The following is a 23217-nucleotide window of genomic DNA, read 5'->3' on the forward strand; positions in this document are numbered from 1 at the left end:
TTCTATTAAAAAATGTTACCCTTCCAGTACTTATTAGCAGCTGTATGCTACAGAGGAAATTCTTTTCTTTTTGAATTTCTTTTTTTTGTCTTGTCCACAGTGCTCTCTGCTGACACCTGATGCCCGTTTCAGGAACTGTCCAGAGCAGGAGAAAATCCCCATAGCAAACCTATGCTGCTCTGGACAGTTCCTGACACGGACAGAGGTGTCAGCAGAGAGCACTGTGGACAAGACAAAAAAGAAATTCAAAAAGAAAATAATTTCCTCTGTAGCATACAGCTGCTAATAAGTACTGGAAAGGTAAAGATTTTTTAATAGATGTCATTTACAAATCTGTTTAACTTTCGGGCACCAGTTGATTGTTATGCAGATTAGGTATTAGGGCAGTGGTTCCCTAACAGGATGCCTTCAGCTGCTGCAGAACTACAACTCCCAGCATGCATTGGTTGTCCGGGCATTCTGGGAGTTGTAGTTTGGCAACAGCTGGAGACACCCTGGTTAGGAAACACTGTATTGGGGTCATAGGAATTATAAGATTAACATTAATATATGAACAATTGGCCATTTTACTATTAAGCAACTATTTTTGCCAAATTTTATAACCCATAAAATGTTTTATTTACAACCTGGAAAATGGGCAAAAAAACGAACAAAAAACCAAACCTGCCTTCTATTTATGGGAATATTTGTTACAGTGACCAGAAATACTCTTTACTATGACGTACGTAGCAGTTTATGATCTGTAACAGTGTTTCACACCCAGTAACTTTCTACAACTCTCATTACGTCCTGACAAAATTGTTCCAAAACTTTAAAAAAAAAAAATTTTTTTTAACAAATGTTGTGAAACTACAATCCCCAAATTTCTAGAACTGCAACTCCTATCATATCTAACAAAACTATTGCAAAAAACTACAACTCAGGGCATAAGAGCGGGGCTGAATCTGCCTATAGGCAAAAGAGGCAGCCGCCTAGAGCGCCCTCCTGATGGGGGGCGCTGCTCTGCCTGCTACAAGAAAGTTAAACAACTAGCATCCAAACCACTCGCTCATCCAGCAGCATGAGGAGGAGGTTTGTTACAGTGTGTCACCCCAGTAGTAAGGAGATTACATATAGAGGTTTGTTACAGTGTGTCACCCCAGTAGTAAGGAGATTACATGAGGAGAAGGTTTGTTACAGTGTGTCACCCCAGTAGTAAGGAGATTACATGAGGAGGAGGTTTGTTACAGTGTGTCACCCCAGTAGTAAGGAGATTACATGAGGAGGAGGTTTGTTAGTGTGTCACCCTAGTAGTAAGGAGATTACATGAGGAGGAGGTTTGTTACAGTGTGTCACCCCAGTAGTAAGATGGGGCGTTTTAAAGGGTGGGCAAATGGGTGGAGTCAAGGGGGCGGCAAAATTCGCTTTTGCCTAGGGTGGCAAAATCCTTGCACCAGCCCTGGATGGCAGTGGTAGTTTTGCAACAGCTGGAGAGCCACAGATTGGGGAAGACTGATTTACATTCATTAACAGTAATATCACAATAATATCACAATAATATCACAATAATAAAATACAATTTTTCATGATGTGTTCAGATGAGGTATTCACCGCTGCGGCCTGTATGTCCGTCCCTTGTTTCCAGGCGGCATCCATTGCTATGTGCAGGGGGCAGGACCCATCATACAGTCTTTATACATAGTCTTTGCCCGGTCTGCAGGGATCCACTAAGTCAGGTTGTTCAGTTTATGCCACTTTGTCACCACTTTCTCTGGGTGGCTTATTGTGTCCGTCCATTGATTTGCGGCTTCGCTGCTGTTACTGTCGCTGCTGATCCAAACCTAAAAGACGACAAAAAGGGTCAATATGCGACTTTCTGTAAATGGCGGCGAATAACGTGTAATGATTACAATGTTAGCAGCTGAATGTGGGCGGAGCTGAAGAGTGATTGACAGCTCTGCCCTCACAATCTAAAGTTCACACTGCCGCTGTGCTCCGACAGGTCGGAACACAACTGACCCCACCAGGCCCCAATGGATACCATTGACTTCAGTGTCGGGGCCCGTTAGGGATCCAGTATTTTATCTGGCTAAAGGGGAGAAAAAACATAAGACTACTGCATGCACTATTTTATCTCCGATCCATTCCCATTGTTCTGACTGACCGCCAGAGCTTCATTTATTGGGACACAACGGAAATGTGAACAAGCCCTCATATGGTTGCACCAAAAGTAAAACTTAATGGGGTTTATCAGGAATAAAAAAAACAGAGCTAACTTTTTCCATAAACCAGCGCCACTCTTGACCTCAGGTTATGTGTGGTATTGCAGCTAGTTTCCATTGAAGTAATTGGAGCTGAGTTGTAATACCACACACAACCTGAGGACAGGTGTGGTGCTGTTTGTGGTAGACAAGAGCTCTGATTCCTGGATTATACAGCCTGTCCTGACATCATTAAAGGGCCAGTAACACATCCATCACACACAGGTCTCTTGAGTGGTGTGTCCCAATCTGTGGCATTCAACCTGTTGCAAAACTACAACTCCCATTATGGCCTGAGAGCCTTCGACCTGGCCTCTAATGCAATGTTTCCGCAGATTTTCTGGGTGGACATTCCACCGTATAAATTTACCCTAATAAGGAATGTATCATAAAATCTTTGTTGGATGACGGCCCGGTCGTGTAAATATTCTCAGTGCCCTATAGGGACCCCTCTGGTGTATTGTTTATCCCCGGGTCAGGATGTGTGTATATCTCTGTAGGTCTGGAGGGGGCGCTCCGCAGATGTTCCCAGGACAGGCGCACCTGCAGCTGGCTCCGGCCCCGGGGATCCGGCTATCCTGTGTTGATTAACTTTCCTGGGGATGAAGCCAGAACCTGGGAGGAGACCCGACCCGTTCTATCTGTAGGAGAGGATCTATAACAGAGGACTCAGTGTTTTATGAAAAGCCGCACTGTTACCCGGATTAATTCCCCCTTATTGTGCGCTCTCTGCTTCTCTCTATAATCCAAATTACAGTCTGTCCCCAGAAGAGTTCGGGTTTCAGAAGGTAATTGCAGGCATATGGGTGCAGCCCGGGATAGATGGATATCATGGGTACAGTAACTTCAGTGTATCCCAACCAGTGTGCCCCCAGCAAAACTACAACTTCCAGCATGCCCGGACCGCCAAAGGAACTTTACGCTGCGCTCAGTGTGTAGGGCCGGGTGTAAAGTGACTGTAAAAGGGAATGTGGCGATTTACGAGGACATAAATTGTAGCTGAAATCAACGCTAGCTCCTTCTCCCCTCCCAGACTTCTCTGTCTCTTCCTCCCAGACTTCTCTGTCTCTTCCTCCCAGACTTCTCTGTCTCTTCCTCCCAGACTTCTCTGTCTCTTCCTCCCAGACTTCTCTGTCTCTTCCTCCCAGACTTCTGTCTCTTCCTCCCAGACTTCTCTGTCGCTTCCTCCCAGACTTCTGTCTCTTCCTCCCAGACTTCTCTGTCTCTTCCTCCCAGACTTCTCTGTCTCTTCCTCCCAGACTTCTCTGTCTCTTCCTCCCAGACTTCTCTGTCTCTTCCTCCCAGACTTCTCTGTCTCTTCCTCCCAGACTTCTCTGTCTCTTCCTCCCAGACTTCTCTGTCTCTTCCTCCCAGACTTCTCTGTCTCTTCCTCCCAGACTTCTCTGTCTCTTCCTCCCAGACTTCTCTGTCGCTTCCTCCCAGACTTCTCTGTCGCTTCCTCCCAGACTTCTCTGTCGCTTCCTCCCAGACTTCTCTGTCGCTTCCTCCCAGACTTCTCTGTCGCTTCCTCCCAGACTTCTCTGTCGCTTCCTCCCAGACTTCTCTGTCGCTTCCTCCCAGACTTCTCTGTCGCTTCCTCCCAGACTTCTCTGTCTCTTCCTCCCAGACTTCTCTGTCTCTTCCTCCCAGACTTCTCTGTCTCTTCCTCCCAGACTTCTCTGTCTCTTCCTCCCAGACTTCTCTGTCTCCTTTTTTCCTGACTCCTGTTTCCTCCTTCCAGACTTTTGTTTCCTCCTCCTAGATTTCTCTGTCCTTTCCTCTGTCCTCTTCTTCATGCTTCCTCTGTCCCCTTCTACCAGACCCCTCTATACCCCTCCTCCCAGACTCCTCTTTGCCCCTCCTCCCAGACTCCCTCTGCCATCCGGTGAGTGCAGGTAGGCCGCCATACACATTAGATGCTTGGCTGCGCTCACCGAACTGGGTTTACCTGACAATAATACCAGCTGTAGTCCTAAAACATTAATAGACTCTCACCCTGAGGGGCATCAGCCTCTAGAATAGGGAAATGTATTTAGTTTATTTCCCAACCAAATGAATTAATCCCCAGCCTTCAGAACGGGGGCGCATGTCTACTCGCCAGCTCCCCCATCATCACTACAATCGGTGCACCCAGAAATAAAGTCCCCCTTCCCCTCCTGTATAATAGAGCGGCAGTCCTCAGGTGACACTTTTCTGGGAATCCCCCTTTATTATCCGCACTTCCCTATAGCGTTCCCCAGCTGCTCTCCCTGCGCGGACACACAATCCGCACTCACTTTCTCCTGGGGGACGTATCGCGTTCTCCTCCATTGTCCCTGGTGTAAAGGAGTCTTTATAGTTACAGTGAAGTTACCGTGAATATCTTTGCTGGGGACGCACAATGGATGAATGGCTTGTATATGAGGCGCCTCCCCGGCGTAACCTATACAGCTGACATTTACTTCTCCCCCAAAAGGAAATCGTTATAGAGAAGGGTAAAGTGATATCCCTGGTCCTGTCCCTGTGTCCTTCTGCACATGAAAGGGACGTTTGTGTCGTATTCTAGGAGGCCGAGGGACACATCAATGAGGGAACATCTTACAAATGTCATCTATATCGCACGGGGCTTAAATACGTGGCCCTATTATATGGGGCCGGGGGACAAGGTGAAAAGGCCTCGTGTAGAGAATACGGAGCTTTATTCTGACTGCACCCATATGTGATAGAAAAGAGCGTTTCCCTAGTAAATCCTGGAAAATGCGCTGGAAAACCCTCTACCACATTGGTCTCCAAACTGTGGCCCTTCAGATGTTGCAAAACGGCTGTCCGGGCATGCTGGGGGTTGTAGTTTTGCAACATCTGAAGGGCCACAGTTTGGAGACCACTGCTGTATAGCTTTCTTTCTCAACTTGTGTCTCTCTAGCTGTTTCAAAAACTACAACTCCTAGCATGCCCTGAGAGCCTCAACATGGTGAAATGCAGTGTTACCCAACCTGTGGCTCCCCAGCTGTTGCAAAACTACAACTCCCAGCATGCCCTGAGAGCCTCAACATGGTGAAATGCAGTGTTACCCAACCTGTGGCTCCCCAGCTGTTGCAAAACTACAACTCCCAGCATGCCCTGAGAGCCTTAACATGGTCTAAGGCTGGGATTCCCCTAAACCTCCAATTAAAGGCCATACTAGCTATATGCCATTTTGCTGTCCGGGCATGCTGGGGGTTGTAGTTTTGCAACATCTGAAGGGTCATAGTTTGGAGACCACTGCTCCATAGCTTTCTTTCTCAACTTGTGTCTCTCTAGCTGTTTTAAATCTGCAATTCCCAGCATGCCCTGAGAGCCTTAACATGGTCAAATTCAGTGTTACCCAACCTCTGGCTCTCCAGCTGTTTCAAAACTACAACTCTCAGCATGCCCTGAGAGCCTCAACATGGGGAAATGCAGTGTTACCCAACATGTGGCGTCGGGGAAGTGCCAAGACTAAAATCCAGTATTTTTGGGCTGTCCGGGCATGCTGGAAGTTGTAGTTTTACAACAGCTGGAGGTACACTGGTTGGGAAACACTGTATCGGATTTATAAATGGCGCACGTTGATGGGTTACTTTGCTCCTCACCTGTCCGATGAAATGTTTCCGTCGGACTGAACTGCGACTGTACAACTTGATCAGGAAGTTTATTCCCTCCTCTTTCTGCGTCACCGGGAAAATCATGGTCTCCCCCCAGTTCACCTGGGAATTTGATATCTTTAGCGGTCGCGTTTTCTTCTTGTATAGCACGCCCTCCGTGCTGAACATCTCCACCTTCACAAAGAAATCTACAGAAATGGTAGAAAATAAAGTGTGAGAGTCGGCGATAGGCGAGTGACCGAGGTGTCTGGATGCACCCGTGATATTATCCGGCTTAGCAGCCGCTGCCTGACACTGGTTACCAGTAATCTCTCCGGCCGCCAACACCACCAGGTCCTTTCCATGTCATTTTACCCCATGTTTTACCAGTTAGTGCCTAATGTTTCCTCTTACACTTGTCCCCCATTAATTAGACATTTTCCTACCAACCCCACAATCTTTGCCAACCAAGTAAAAGCTGGTGTTTTGGGTAGATGAGAATTACCCCAAGTAGCTAAAAGTCAGAATATATTTTAGATATCTGTAGGTCTAATGCTCCTTTGGCAAACAGCTCTCTCCAAACTTTTCAGCCTGTCTTACCCCGTCCTTCCAAACCTCTATGTCTGTCCCCCTCTAGACCTCTCCATTTGTTTGGACTCCTCTGTCCTTCCCCATAGGACCCCTCTTATGCCTCTTCGGCTCCATACCTCTCCATCTGTCATCGTTCGGACCCCTTCACCCCGCCCCCCTCCAAACCATTTTGTCTGTCCTCATCCAGACTCCTCTGCCCTTTTTCTTCCAGACTTCTCTGTCCATCCCCCTGGCTGTCCTCGTCCAGACCCTTATGGACCTCTCCATTTGTCATCGTTCAGACTCCTCTGTCCATCCCCATAAGACTGCGCCGCTTTGTACCTCTCCATCTGTCCCTGTCCGGACCCCTTCATCATCCATCTTCTCTGGACCTCTCTGTCTGTCCTTATCCGGACGCCTTAATCCTTTTCCATAAGACTCATCTTTTGCCTGTTACCCTCTGGACACCTTCCCATCTGGACCTTTCCATCTGTCTTCATTCGGACCCATTCTTCCCTGTAAAACCCCTAACTCTGCCTGTCCGCCTCTGTACCTCTCCATTTGCCCTGTCTGAACCTCTTCTTCATCTATGTAGGGATTCTTGTAGAAAAATGACACTCTTCCGGCGCTTGCTGGGTCAGTAGACGGAGTGGAATGATGCAAACACTCCAGATAGTGATGAACAGCGTTATTTTATTGCAGTGTACAAGTAGTGGACAACACGTTTCGAGGGGGTCTACTCCCCTCTCCCTCCCTGACCTGAGGAAGAGGGGTGTAGACCCCCTCGAAACGTGTTGTCCACTACTTGTACACTGCAATAAAAGAACGCTGTTCATCACTATCTGGAGTCTTTGCATCATTCCACTCTGTCTACTGACCCAGCAAGCGCCGGAAGAGTGTCATTTTTCTACACGGATCCCTAGATTGCCAGACCGCTCCAGGACGCTGGGCACGGACAGACACGAGCTGCTGCTGCTTCTTCCCTGCTTAAGGCTGACAACGGTGATACACATTTTTCCTTAACTGCCACCACGAGGTAAATGCGCAGGGTGCGCCGGTGCATGTCCCATTTATATATTCACATATAATTGCTGCTTCTTCATCTATCCACCTTAGGACTTCTCTGTCCTCATCCGGACCCTTCCGTCTTTCCTAGGGTTGCCACCTTTCTTGCAAAAAAAATACTGGCAATGCTAATTTGCATAATTAATTATATATGCATGACATCACAGGACCCATATAACTTTGTTTATTTTTCCTAATACGGGCCTGTTTGAGGGCTCATTTTTTTGTGCGCCAGTCAGGTTTTGTGCAGTTTTTAACAATAAAAATACTGGCAGGGTGGCCAAAATACCATCTGTGCAGGTAAAATACCGGCCAGGTGGCAACCCTAGTTCTTCCCCATAAGACCCCCTCTATTCTTTCTAGTCAGCTGGTTCCTTTAGGGTACATTCCCATCTGGCGTATACATAGCGTATTTCAGGCTGCGCAAAATCTGCAGCAGCAGTGGGAAATACGCTGCATATCCCTCGCTCACCATACACACAAGGCTTTCCGGCGGCAGCCCTATGTGTGCAGTGAGTTTTGGAGGCGGAGCCGCGCGTCAGTCACTTCACACTGCTCCGCCTCCAAAACTCACTGCACACACAGGGCTGCTGCCTGAAAGCCTTGTGTGTATGATGAGCGAGGGATACTCGGCGTAATTCACGCTGCTGCTGCAGATTTTGCGCAACATGAAGTACGCTGTGTATACGCCAGGTGGGAACGTACCCTAAAAATCATTGGCTTTGGCTGCTATTCATCCAGTGTGTATGGGCGGCTCAAGTAGTGTCAGCAGATATGAATCTTTACACTGTGAACGGTCTACAAGAGTCATTCATACATTCATTGTAAAGGTACAGATCCCAATACTGCCCCCTATGGTTCCCTCCGGATACTATGCTCTTATCAGAATGTTAAATAAATGGAGGGATAATTCATTTAAAATTAATTAGATACCAGTCCTCAAAGGTGTAAATAGAAATAAGAGATGTGAGAATGGATCCAGTTAAAATATCGGATAATAGATTTATTCACATAAAAAAAATGAATATTTAATAATTTATAAAATCATATAAGACTCCTAACGCCCTAGCAGGGCCCGTGCACGGGCCCTGCTAGGGCGTTAGGAGACTTATATGATTTTATAACTATTAGATTTATTCACATAAAAAAAAAATATATATATTATCTGATATTTTAACTGGATCGTTTCTCACATCTCTTATTTCTATTTACACCTTTGAGGACTGGTACATATAAGCATGTACCCTGAGAAGCCAATGACATGGAGAGAGAGCCAGTATAACACTGGAACAAAAGTAAGGGCTCACATAACATAGTTACATAGTAGCAGCTTTATATCAGCAGTGCGAGTGAACATAGAAGGTAATAGCAGCACATTACAGCACCGACGTTTCGCCAAAAAGACTGGCTTCTTCCAGGGGGCCCGGAAGAAGCCAGTCTTTGGTGAAATGTCGGGTGGTGAGGGCCCATGCTCCAATACTTTTTATTCACTTGGTAATTTATTATTATTATTTTTTATATGTATTCTACTATGTAATGTGCTGCTATTACCTACTGCTGATATAAAGCTGCTACTATGTATCTATGTTATGTGAGCCCTTACTTTTGTTCCAGTGTTATCCTGGCTCTCTCCATGTCCCTGGCTTCTCAGGGTACATGCTTATATGTATTTTAAATGATACATGCCCAGACAGCCGACGGCGTTAGGGGACTTATATGATTTTATAACTATTATATATAAAAAAAAAATTATGTGAATAAATCTATTATCTGTTATTTTAACTGGATCCATTCTCACATCTCTTATTTCTATATACACCTTTTTGAGGACTGGTATCTTTTTTATATTTAAAAAATTTTTTTATTTTATATTAATTATACCTCCATTTATTTTAAAGGGGTACTCCAGTGGAAAACTTTTTTTTTTTTTTTTTTTTTTTAACTGGTGCCAGAAAGTTAAACAGATTTGTAAATGTCTTCTATTAAAAAATCTTAATCCTTCCAGTACTTATTAGATGCTGAATACTACAGCGGAAATTTTCTTTTTGGAACACAGAGCTCTCTGCTGACATCACGAGCACAGTGCTCTCTGCTGACATCTCTGTCCTTTTTAGGAACTGTCCAGAGCAGCATATGTTTGCTATGGGGATTTTCTCCTTGTCTGGATAGTTCTTAAAATGGACAGAGATGTCAGCAGAGAGCACTGTGCATTTACATAATTTCCACTGTAGTATTCAGCAGCTAATAAGTACTGTTTAATAAGTAAATCTGTTTAACTTTCTGGCACCAGTTGATTTAAAAAATAAAAATAATAAAAGGTTTTTCACTGGAGTACCCCTTTTAATATTTTGGCCTTTTCTGGGTGAAGGCATCACCAGTAACCTTGGGTGTATATATATTTCTCAATCCAAGTGAGCTGCACACCTATCATAGAAACACAGAAGGTGTCGGTAGATAAGAACCGTTCAGCCCATCTAGTCTTCCCAATAATCTGAATCCTATCAATAGTCCCTGGCCCTATCTTATATGAAGGATAGCCTTATACCTATCCCTATCTTATATGAAGGATAGCCTTATATCTATCTCTATCTTATATGAAGGATAACCTTATACCTATCTCTATCTTATATGAAGGATAGCCTTATACCTATCTCTATCTTATATGAAGGATAGCCTTATGCCTATCCCTATCTTATATGAAGGATAGCATTATACCTATCTCTATCTTATATGAAGGATAGCCTTATACCTATCTCTATCTTATATGAAGGATAGCCTTATGCCTATCCCTATCTTATATGAAGGATAGCCTTATGCCTATCCCTATCTTATATGAAGGATAGCATTATACCTATCTCTATCTTATATGAAGGATAGCCTTATACCTATCTCTATCTTATATGAAGGATAGCCTTATACCTATCACTATCTTATATGGAGAATAGCCTTATGCCTATACCTATCTTATATGAAGGATAGCCTTATACATATCCCTATCTTATATGAAGGATAGCCTTATGCCTATCTCTATCTTATATGAAGGATAGCCTTATACCTATCTCTATCTTATATGAAGGATAGCATTATACCGATCTCTATCTTATATAATGGATAGCCTTATGCCTATATCTATCTTATATGAAGGATAGCCTTATACCTATCCCAACCTTATATGAAGGATAGTCTTATACCTATCTCTATCTTATATGAAGGATAGCCTTATACCTATCCATATCTAATATGAAGAATAGCCTTATACCTATCCCTATCTTATATGAAGGATAGTCTTATACCTATCCCTATCTTATATGAAGGATAGCCTTATGCCTATCTCTATCTTATATTGAGAATAGCCTTATACCTATCCCTATCTAATATGAAGGATAGCCTTATACCTATCCCTATCTAATATGAAGGATAGCCTTATACCTATCCCTATCTAATATGAAGGATAACCTTATACCTATCCCTATCTAATATGAAGGATAACCTTATACCTATCCCTATCTAATATGAAGGATAGCCCTATACCTATCTCTATCTTATATGAAGGATAGCCTTATGCCTATCCCATGCATGTTTAAACTCCTTCACTGTATTTTGTATTTGCAGCGACCACTTCTGCAGGAAGGCTATTCCATGCATCCACTACTCTCTCTGTAAAATAATACTTTCTGATATTACTGCAGAAACCTTTCCCCTCTAATTCTATCCTATTTTTATTTTATTAGTATGTGCATTGTACTATAGAGCAGTGGTCTTCAACCTGCGGACCTCCAGATGTTGCAAAACTACAACTCCCAGCATGCCCGGACAGCCGTTGGCTGTCCGGGCATGCTGGGAGTTGTAGTTTTGCAACATCTGGAGGTCCGCAGGTTGGAGACCACTGCTATAGAGCATCATGGCTCCCAATAAACAGCACCAGTCAGGGGGGGGGGGGGGCTAGAAGATGACCGCCCCCCCCCCCCCCCCCGGCATCCAGGAGCCCTCCTTATACCAATATTTCATGATGGAAGCAAACGAGGAGCCGTACTTATGGCGAGCGGTGTGGATGAGCTTGGCAGGTTCTGAGCCTTGAGGATTTGTAACTGGATCCTGCTATTTATTGCCTGGAAACACGTCCCGATCAGGAGCTCCGCTTGACAGGCCTGGATAAAAAACGGGCAAACACAACAGGATAGATGTCAGGCTGGCGAACAATAGACCCTTGTGCCGCAAATAACATTCTGTACTTTATACTGTCTGGCACCGGGCTGGTCCTGGGCTCAGAATAGTGAAATCCTATTAGTCCATTAGATGCAGTACCGTCTGCGGTAACCTGAGCGGAGATTACGTTACGAGTCTCCGCTATCCTACATCACATCTAGCGCTTTCGGTTCTATAACAAACCCATCACGGCTGCGTCAAAAAAAGACCCATCATACATGCAGCTAAAACAGGAAAGCGCTCCATAGTGTGATATACGGTACAGGTAGAGAATCGGTGAACGATGATGAAAAATTGGTTGTACTCAGCCAAGCACAACAATGGTAAAGCCATATAGAGAAGGAGAGTTCTCCCATCTAGCAGCCGCTCCTGGGATAGATACGAAAACAACCACAATATTTCCTTCAAAATGAACCACAGAATCAAACAGGCGCTTGGATCTTGTTGGGAGCAATCAGTTTATTTTCCTCACAATGCAACGTGTTTCGCGGTAAAGACCGCTTCATCAGGCATCATGATGAAGCGGTCTTTACCGCGAAACGCGTTGCATTGTGGGTAGAATAAACTGATTGCTCCCAACAAGATCCAAGCGCCTGTTGGATCCTGTGGTTCGTTTTGGAGGAAATATTGTGGTTAATCGTACATGCAATCAGGGGTGTAGCTATAGAGGTAACAGTCACACCGGGGCCCTGGTGCCTAAGAGGGCCCCAAAGCACATCTGCCCCATAAGAGAGTAGTACAATAATTGGCATATGGGGCCCTGCAGCAAACTTTACACCGGGGCCCCGAAGCTACAAGCTAGGCCTCTGCATGCAATGTTGGAAGGCCTGCAGTCTCACTTAAAGGGGTACTCCGGTGGAAAACCTTTTTTTTTATTTATTTATTTTTTTTAATCAACTGGTGCCAGAGAGTTAAACAGATTTGCAAATTGCTTCTATTAAAAAAATCTTAATCCTTCCAGTACTTATTAGCTGCTGAATACTACAGAAGAAATTATTTTCTCTTTGAAACACAGTGCTCTCTGCTGACATCATGAGCACAGTGCTCTCTGCTGACATCTCTGTCCATTTTAGGAACTGTCTAGAGCAGCCTATGTTTTCTATGGGGAGTTTCTCCTACTCTGGACAGTTCTTAAAATGGACAGAGATGTCAGCAGAGAGCTCTGTGTTCCAAAAAGAAAAGGACTTCCTCTGCAGTATTTAGCAGCTAATAAGTACTGGAAGGATTAAGATTTTTTAATAGAAGTCATTTACAAATCTGTTTAACTCTGGCACCAGTTGATTTAAAAAAAAAAAAAAAAAAATTAAAATAAGTTTTTCACAACTGGTGCCAGAGAGTTAAACAGATTTGTAAATTACTTCTATTAAAAAATCTTAATCCTTCTAGTACTTATCAGCTGCTGAATACTACAGAGGAAATTATTTTCTTTTTGGAACACAGAGCTCTCTGCTGACATCTCTGTCCATTTTAGGAACTGTCCAGAGCAGCATTAGTTTCCAATGGGGATTTTCTCCTACTCTGGACAGTTCTTAAAACGGACAGAGATGTCAGCAGAGAGCACTGTGCTTGTGATGTCAGCAGAGAGCTCTGTGTTCCAAAAAGAAAAGAGGTTTTCCACCGGAGCACCCCTTTAAAATTAGATACCGAGGCCTCCGCAAAAAAAAAAATTAAAAAAAATGCGCAAATTTCTTCCCAATTGATGACTCTTCAGTTGGCACTGAAGGAGTTAAGGCCGACATTAACATTTACTTACCATAGATAAGAGGTTTGTGTATCTGGTAAAGGTCAGGCACACATCATAGCAGGACAAGAGCAAACAATTACATAGCCATTAGTCCTGACCGTGACACCTTGTCCCGTATACAGCCTCATAAAACATTGAATAAACGTATATATTTGTGTCAACATCCGTCCCCTCCTCTATAGCCCCGCAAGTACCCTGGGAAGAATCGTGTTGACAACCGCACCCACCAACACAAAGAGCGCGGGCCGTCATATATAAAGCGTCGCGGACGGACGTCACACGAGAGAATTTTTACTCTCGAAAAGGTAAATAATGGAGCCGGATCTGGTCGCTGTTTCGTTTTTGGTACATACAGTATATTGAAAAACTTTATGGAAAATCAACAGTGTAGGGAGAAGGGGTTTGCGTGCGGGAGATTGTCGCAACCGCTCCTTGTAAACTTTTTTTTTTTTTCCTTATCTAGTTTCCAGTTTTTATTGTACGTCGCTCTTGTCATGTGTCCGGGTGTTATTTCTCTTGTGGAACTAGTGTGCCTCCAGCTATTGAAAAACTACAACTCCCAGCATGCCCGGACAGCCAACGGCTGTCCGGGCATGCTGGGAGTTGTAGTTTTGCAACAGCTGGGGGCACACTGGTTGGAAAACACTGGTGTAGACCAACACTGATGTAGGCCACGGTTGTCTGGGCATGCTGGGAGTTGTAGTTATGCAACAGCTGGAGGCACAATGGTTGGAATATACTGGTGTAGACCGACACTGATGTAGGCCACGGTTGTCTGGGCATGCTGGGAGTTGTAGTTATGCAACAGCTGGAGGCACAATGGTTGGAAAATACTGGTGTAGACCAACACTAAGATCGCCAGCACGGAGATCGCGGGTTCCCCGTGGCCTGACCACCCCCACCAAGCTTAAAGGGGTATTCCAGGAAAAAACTTTTTTTCTTTAAATATCAACTGGGTCCAGAAAGTTAAACAGATTTGTAAATTACTTCTATTAAAAAAAAATCTTAATCCTTTCAGTACATATGAGCTTCTGAAGTTAAGGTTGTTCTTTTCTGTCTAAGTGCTCTCTGATGACACGTGTCTCGGGAACCGCCCAGTTTAGAAGAGGTTTGCTATGGGGATTTGCTTCTAAACTGGGCGGTTCCCAAGACACGTGTCATCAGAGAGGACTTAGACAGAAAAGAACAACCTTAACTTTAGAAGCTTAGAAGTACTGAAAGGATTAAGATTTTTTTAATAGAAGTAATGTACAAATCTGTTTAACTTTCTTGAGCCAGTTGATATATCTAAAAAAAAAAAAAAAAAAAAATGCCTAGACTAAAACCCACTATTTTTGACAAAAAAAATGCATCTTGGAGCCCAAAATGGCAGGGCTGTTTTAAATTTTTTTTATATATATATATATATATATATATATATATATATATATATATATATTATATAAATATATTTTCTTGATATTTTTCAAGTAAAAAAAAAAATGCGGAACAGCGTAAATTCAGCTTTAGGGTCTGTTCAGATGGGCGGATTTAATTGCGGGATGTTTATTTCCTGTTTTCCCGCTGGGTCTGTTCACACGTTCATATTTTGCTGCAGATTTACTGCGACGGATTCTACTACCCATTGAAGTTAAGGAAATCTGCAGCAAAACACATGTCAAAAAAAAAAAAAAACATGTCACAGAGAGATGTCAAATGTTTTGATTGGTCGGGGTCTCGGTGCCCCCCAATTATAAGGAGAATGAGCCGGGACGTAAAGCGTGTCACCATGTGCTTCTCCTCGCTCGTTCTCCTGCACTGAGACCCCGACTGATCAAAACTTTTAATACAGAATGTGCATTGGCCCCATTAAATCAGGGTAATCCTGTGTTTCCTACCAGGGTGCCTTAAGCTGTTGCAAAACTACAACGCCCAGCATGCCCAGACAGCCAACGGCTGTCTGGGCATGCTGGGAGTTGTAGTTTTGCAACAGCTGGAGGCACGTTGGTAGAAAACCAATGCTCTCTGCTGCCTCCTCTGTCCATGTCAGGAACTGTCCAGAGCAGGAGAGGTTTTCTATGGGGATTTGGACAGTTCCTTACACGGACAGAGGTGTCAGCAGAGAGCACTGTGGTCAGACTGGAAAGAACTACACAACTTCCTGTGGAGCATACAGCAGCTGATAAGTACTGGAAGGATTAAGATTTTTTTTTTTCATAGAAGTAATTTACAAATCTGTTTTTAACTTTTTGGAAAAAAAAAATAGTTTTCCAGCGGAGTACCCCTTTAAATGATCACAAATGGATAGGGATCCAGCAGTCCCTCACCGGCAGTTTTGAAGATGGCGCCACGTCCAGATAGTGCTCGGTCTCCTCCTCGCTCAGGTCCCGCAGGGATATGGAGCACTTGCTGATGGTCCTCTTCCGCGGCGTCAGGCTCAGCACCTTAAACACCAGCCGCACGTTCTGAAGACTTTGTAATTTTATGGCGAACACAAAGGTTTCCATGAATTCTACGTCCTGTAAAGGAAAAAGAATGGAAATGAATGTGGTGCAGAGAGGGGGCACTATGGGGGCAACTGCCCTGGAGCCGCCAAAATGTAGCGGATTGTACAAAGCTGCCCCACTATTACTACCACCACCTCAGGCCTCGTCCTTCTAACCCGTAGCTCTCTAGTTGTTGCAAAACTACAACTCCCATCATTACCTAATGGCCTTTGGTGCATCCGATTCTCCAACCAATGGCTTTTTATCTGTTACAAAACTACAATTCTCATCATGCCATGATGGTCTCTGGTGCGTCCCAATGGTGAGTTCTATTCCCCAACCTTTGGCTCCTTATTTGTTACAAAACTACAACTCCCATCGTGCTTGAACAACCTTCAGGACATCCTACTAGTGCATCCTATTGCCAAACCTATCGCTCTCCGGCTATTACAAAACTACAATTCTCATCATCCCCTGTTGGCATTTGAAGCATCTCACTGGTACATCCTATTTCCCAACCTGTGGCTCTCTAGTTGTTGCACAACTACAACTCCTATCATGACCTGATGGCCTTTGGTGCGTCCTGTTCTCCAACCAGTAGCTGTCCATCTGTTACAAAACTACAACTCTCATCATGTCATGATGGCCTTTGGTGCAGTTCAATGGTGAATTCTATTGCCCCAACCTGTGGCCCTACAGCTGTTGCAAAACTACAATTCTCATCATCCCCCATTGGCCTTTGGTGCATCTTATTTTCCAACCTGTAGCTCTCTAGTTGTTGTAAAACTGCAGCTCCCATCATATCCTGATGGCATTCGGTGCGTCCTATTCTCCAACCAATGGCTGTCCATCTGTTACAAAACTACAACTCTCATCATGTCCTGATAGTCTTTGGTGCATCCTACTAGTGAATCCTATTCCCCCAACCTATGGCCCTTCAGCTGTTACAAAACTACAACTCCCATCATACCCTGTTGTGCTTTAGTGCATGCTACTGGTGCATCCTATTTTCCAACCTGCAGCTCTCTAGCTGTTGCTAAATTACAACTCCCATTATGTCCTTATGGCCTTCGTTGCATCCTATTCTCCAACCAATGGCTGTCCATCTGTTACAAAACTACAACTCTCATCGTGCCCTTTGGTGGCCTTTGGTGCATCCCACTTGTACTTCCCATGCCCAACCTGTAGCTCTTTATCTCTTACAAAACTACAACTCCCATCATGCTCTGACATCCTTCAGGGCATCTGACCAGTGCATCCTTTCCCCCAACCTATGGCCCTCCAGCAGTTACAAAACTACAACTCGCATCATGCCCTAATAATATAATGCAATAAAGATTTAAAGGGATACTCCAGAAAGTTAAACAGATTTGTAAATTACTTCTATTTAAAAATATTAATCCTTCCAGTACTTATTAGTTGCTGAATACTACAGAGGAAATTCTTTTCTTTTTGGAACACAGAGCTCTCTGCTGACATCATGACCACAGTACTCTCTGCTGACTCCTCAGTCCATTTTAAGAACTGTCCAGAGTAGGAGAAAATCCCCATAGCAAACATGTGCTGCTCTGTACAGTTCCTAAAATGGACAGAGATGTCAGCAGAGAGCACTGTGGTCATGATGTCAGCAGAGAGCTCTGGGTTACAAAAATAAAAAAAATTCCTCTGTAGTATACAGCAGTTGATAAGTACTGGAAGGATTAAGATTTTTCAATAGAAGTAATTTACAAATCTGTTTAACTTTCTGGAACCAGTTTATTTAAAAAACAAAAAAAAATAAAAAAAAAATGTTTTCCACCGGAGTACCCCTTTAAGGACTAAGCTTACCAGAGCGGCTTCCTTAGGAGAGGACTTGAACTGGATGGGTTTGGGGAGGGTAATTATTCCTTTAATATAGATATTCGGGGAATCCCCGCAGCTCGCCGGCCAGTACAGATCCTTCAGCTGAGGAGGAGAACAGAACATTATTGGAGACAATTATTGTCTTAAAGTAATTGTCCGGATTTTTCGGGATCAGCATCTATAAGTGGCTCAGTCAGGTGACCGGGTTGTAAGGCGCTGTAGCTGCAGTTTTATCACAACTTTAGACCAGTGTTTCCCAACTAGTGTGCCTCCAGCTGTTGCAAAACTACAACTCCCAGCATGCCCGGACAGCCTTTGGCTGTCCGGGCATGCTGGGAGTTGTAGTTTTGCAGCAGCTGGAGACACCCTGGTTGGGAAAAAAGACTGCTTTAGACCAGTGTATTGTGAGGTCCCTAAGATGACAACAGGCTGGACACAATGTAGTCAGAGGGGGATGGGAGGCCCAGGAGGTTTCTGTTCATAGGGCACAGGGGAGGGAAATACTGCTGTTCTGGTTACTTAAAAGGGGTTATCCAGAAAAAAACTTTATATATATATATATATATATATATATATATATATATATATATATTTATATATATATATTTATATATATATATCAACTGTCCCCAGAAAGTTAAACAGATTTGTAAATGACTTCTATTAAAAAAAATCTTAATCCTTTCAGTACTTATGAGCTGATGAAGTTGAGTTGTTCTTTTCTGTCTAAGTGCTCTCTGATGACATGTGTCTCGGGAACCGCCCAGTTTAGAAGCAAATCCCCATAGCAAACCTCTTCTACTCTGTGCAGTTCCCGAGACAGACAGAGATGTCAGCAGAGAGCACTGTTGTCAGACAGAAAACAACTCAACTTCAGCAGCTGATAATTATTGGAAGGATTAAGATTTTTTAATAGAAGCAATTTACAAATCTGTTTAACTTTCTGGAGCCAGTTGAGAGATATATAAATATTTTTTTTTTCCTGGAATACCCCTTTAATGGGCCATTTTGACAAGTAAAGGTGAAATAAAACATTGCTTTAAAAGTAATTTTTTATACAAGTTAGGATATGGACTAGATCTGCACTTTGAGCCCAGGCTAGGTAAGAGTTTACTGTAGAGGGTAAAAGATGAGCAGCATCCAGACACCTCTAAACCGCTTATCTCTTCGGATGAAAAGCATCAATTTAGTGAAAGTACGTTGTATGGCTCTAGGGCAATGTATCCCAACCAGGGTGCCTCCAGCTGTTGCAAAACTACAACTCCCAGCCGTTGGCTGTCCGGGCATGCTGGGAGTTGTAGTTTTGAAACAGCTTGGAGGCACCCTGGTTGGGAAACATTGATGTAGAGGCTTTAAAGGGGTACTCCGGTGGAAAATAATTTTTTTTTTTTTAATTAACTGGTGCCAGAAAGTTAAACAGATTTGTAAATGACTTCTATTAAAAAATCTTAATCCTTCCAGTACTTATCAGCTGCTGTATGCTCCACAGGAAGTGCTTCTCTTTTTTTGAATTTCTTTTCAGTCTGACCACAGTGCTCTCTGCTGACACCTCTGTCCATGTCAGGAACTGTCCAGAGTAGAAACAATTCCCCATAGCAAATCTACCCTGTTCTGGACAGTTCCTGACATGGACAGAGGTGTCAGCAGAGAGCACTGTGGTCAGACTGGAAAGAAACTCAAAAAAGAAAAGAACTTCTTCTGGAGCATACAACAGCTGATAAGTACTGGAAGGATTAAGATTTTTAAATAGAAGTCATTTACAAATCTGTTTAACTTTCTGGCACCAGTTGATTTAAGAAAAATGGTTTTCCACCGGAGTACCCCTTTTAAACCTGTCCTGACAAAGTCCTGCTCACACAGCGGAGGCTTTGTTACAATGTATCAGTGAGGTCAGAAAGGGGGCACAGATCTTTTGTCTAAAATGATAAGATTGTTACGAGCACCTCAGCTGTGACTAGTATTGGGGGGGGGGGGGGGGGGGTGGGTGTCAGGATTGGCTTTCGGTCTCTGAACAGAAGCTCATTTCCATTCCCTGACATGAGGCAGAGGTCTTCTTGAATAAGGAACTGGCAGACCAGGTTAAATAAGAGAGTTGGGGAAACTTTTTACGGTTGCACATTGTTGACATAAGACTGGGATCAGTCATGGATTCGTCAGGGAATTTCCTGCATTGAGCAATGTGCAAAAAAAATGTCATTTCTCCGATGTTGTTATAAGTGACCATATTAATGAGCCCTCCATGTGATGGGGTGAGGGGTCCTCTCCCCCCCCCCCCTCTTTGGGTGCAGCAGGGCATCGCTTACTTGTAACACTGTGATCCAGATCTGCTCCACCGCTGTCACGTACCGCAGTCTGAAATGTAACCTCCCGAACTCGCGCTCGTCCCCCGACAATGTTATTGTGTCTGCAACAAAAAGGTAAAGTCAGTCGAGAGTCCGGGACGGGGCGCGGATCAGGTTGCGTTCTTATAGTCAGGTGATACGGATGTATCTACAGGAAATGGAATCCAGCTGTATTGTTGCTAAATAATCTGCAAAAAGATACAATTTCCTTCCTCCTGGGAAAAACAGGTTTGGGACAATTCTTGCATCAATAAAATAAAGGTAATATTTTTGTTGGAAATGGTGGAGAGGCGCAATGGGGACTGTTATCTGGCGCAGGGTGAATTGGATATGGGAGTTGTCAGGTAGAAAAGCATTTAGACCAATGGTCTCCAAACTGTGGCCCTCCAGATGTTGCAAAACTACAACTCCCAGCATGCCCGGACAGCCGTTGGCTGTCCGGGCATGCTGGGAGTTGTAGTTTTGCAACATCTGGAGGGCCGCAGTGTGGAGACCACTGATTTAGACAGAGGCGTAATTTGGTTCCTGCTATTTTCTATGCAGATGACTATTCAGATGACCAGTCATTGTAGCGAGGGTCCGTGGACGTACCTAGGCTGCGGTTGCTCCCCTGCGAGTCCTTTCTGGAGGAATTACTGCTCCGAATACTGGAGATAGAATCGTATCTCTGGAAAAATGTAAGAAATCAGGTCAGGTCCTGTAGTGGTCATATATCCGGATAGGAGGGGTAGTTGTCTCCAACCTCTGGGTCTCCTGTTGTGAAACTGTAACTCCGACCATACACAGGCTGACAATGGCCGTGTAGGCATGCTGAGCATTGCAGTCTCTCAACAGCTGAAGCACCTAGTAAATTAGCGTAATGTCCACTCACTGGTGCCAGGGCCACTTGTAAATACCTGGATATATTTCTTTCCCGTACCTACATACATCCCTTTCCCATACCTGGATATATTACGTTCCCGTACCTGGATACATCCCTTTCCCGTACCTGGATACATCCCTTTCCCGTACCCGGATACATCCCTTTCCCGTACCCGGATACATCCCTTTCCCGTACCCGGATACATCCCTTTCCCGTACCCGGATACATCCCTTTCCCGTACCCGGATACATCCCTTTCCCGTACCCGGATACATCCCTTTCCCGTACCCGGATACATCCCGTTCCCGTACCCGGATATATCACTTTCCCGTACCTACATACATCCCTTTCCCGTACCCGGATATATCCCTTTCCCGTACCTACATACATCCCTTTCCCATACCTGGATATATTACGTTCCCATACCTGGATACATCCCTTTCCCGTACCCGGATACATCCCTTTCCATTACCCGGATACATCCCTTTCCATTACCCGGATACATCCCTTTCCCGTACCCGGATACATCCCGTTCCCGTACCCGGATACATCCCTTTCCCGTACCCGGATACATCCCTTTCCCGTACCCGGATACATCCCTTTCCCGTACCCTGATACATCCCTTTCCCGTACCCTGATACATCCCTTTCCCGTACCCTGATACATCCCTTTCCCGTACCCGGATACATCCCTTTCCCGTACCCGGATACATCCCTTTCCCGTACCCGGATACATCCCTTTCCCGTACCCGGATATATCCCTTTCCCGTACCTGGATATAGCTGCCGAGGTCATACATGGAGGTGCTCAGACCTGTATTGTCGCTGGTTTTGATATTTCGAAGGTCACAGACTGAAAACACAGAAATTATGGGGTTAGGTTTTAGGTGTGAGGAAGAAGAGACGTTACATCTCAGGACAATGACGACAATTGTGTAGAGCGACAAGGCTCCGCGGAGGATCCAGCAAGGTGCAGCCGTGTTCTGCAAACAATGATTAATCTGCAGATCATCGCAGCTAGTGGAGCTGTCAGTATTTGCTCTGATTTCACCTGCATATTCCTGTACAGTAAAGATGGAGCAAAAGTCTGAACGTGTGCAAGGACCTGGACTACACATCTGCATTGTACACAACAGTATAATATACCTGTAGGTAGTAAAGTATACAACTACAACTGTGTAACAGCACAAAGTGGACTACACATCTGCATTGTACACAACAGTATAATATATATACCTGTAGGTAGTAAAGTATACAACTACAACTGTGTAACACCACAAAGTGGCCTACACTTGTATAGCGGTGTATTTTATAGAACATTTGTAGAATATAGCATAATACACTGGTTCATAATAAAACACTCCAAAACCAGGGGTATAATAAGAATTCATAGGGCCCCAAAATAAGAAGGGCCCCTACCACCTAGTTACAAAAAAACTAAAACCGCAACATAGGTAGCAATAGGTAAAGGTATAGAACAGAGCGCCATAGATTAGAGTACCCACATATCATAGAACAGTGTTTCCCCACCAGGGGGCCCTTCAGCTGTTCCAAAACTACAACTCCCAGCATGCCTGGACACCCAAATCTGGAGGCACCCTGGTTGGGAAACACTAGCATATAAAAATGCTTTTATTGTCTAATGCCAAGTGTTAAAAAGCCATTCCCAAGCACCTGAAATGCTGAAAACTGGAACACCTCCTCGCTTCCCCTCCCATTCTTGTCCCTGCTTGATTGACAGTCAGCTGGAAGCCAAGCCCTGTCTCCAGATCCTGCACCTGCGCACAGTTTGAATGCCCAGACCAGGAATTAGATCTGGAAACAGGGCTCGGCTTCCAGTTGACTGTCAGTCAAGCAAGAACAGGGATGAAGAGGGGAGCGAGGAGGGGCTACAGTCCTCAGCACTTGGGAACGTCTCCCTGACACTTGGCACCAGAGAACACATGATTCTTGTACAACAGATATATACAGTAAATGCTGCACTAACGTCCACAGAATAATTGTTGATACACTGCACTATACAACACCTGCAGAATACATGTTGCAAAAAAAAAAATGCCCCACCCATGCGGAATAAACCTCCCTCAAATCCTTCACCCACCCCTGAGGAATGTTTCCCAGAAACCTGCAATCCCCTGTGTATCCAGGAAAGGCTGCACTACAGCCACAAAACCTATTGTGATACACTGGATTACACAACGCCTGGAGAACGCTTCATCATCAGCTACATAGTACACTACACCAGTGTTTACTCAAATGTGCCTTCAGCAGTTGCAAAACTACAACTCCCAGCATGCTGGAAA

General features: G+C 44.3%; 1 protein-coding gene across 2 annotated transcripts in view; it reads right to left on the reverse strand.

The window, feature by feature from the left end:
• Positions 1-1281: 1281 nt before the first annotated feature.
• Positions 1282-23217, reverse strand: part of TC2N (tandem C2 domains, nuclear) — a 55746-nt gene continuing 33810 nt past the window's right edge. For both annotated transcript variants that reach the window (XM_056546722.1, XM_056546721.1), the window contains exons 5-12: positions 21688-21767; positions 20647-20722; positions 20017-20117; positions 17699-17815; positions 15713-15904; positions 11490-11604; positions 5831-6030; positions 1282-1820 (exon numbers count right to left, since the gene is read on the reverse strand). In XM_056546722.1, the coding sequence (XP_056402697.1) occupies positions 1707-1820; positions 5831-6030; positions 11490-11604; positions 15713-15904; positions 17699-17815; positions 20017-20117; positions 20647-20722; positions 21688-21767 (995 nt within the window). In that variant the 3' untranslated portion in view covers positions 1282-1706. The remainder of the gene's footprint in view (positions 1821-5830; positions 6031-11489; positions 11605-15712; positions 15905-17698; positions 17816-20016; positions 20118-20646; positions 20723-21687; positions 21768-23217) is intronic.

This window comes from Hyla sarda, chromosome 11 (assembly GCF_029499605.1).
Source record: "Hyla sarda isolate aHylSar1 chromosome 11, aHylSar1.hap1, whole genome shotgun sequence".
NCBI classification, from domain to species: Eukaryota; Metazoa; Chordata; class Amphibia; order Anura; family Hylidae; genus Hyla; species Hyla sarda.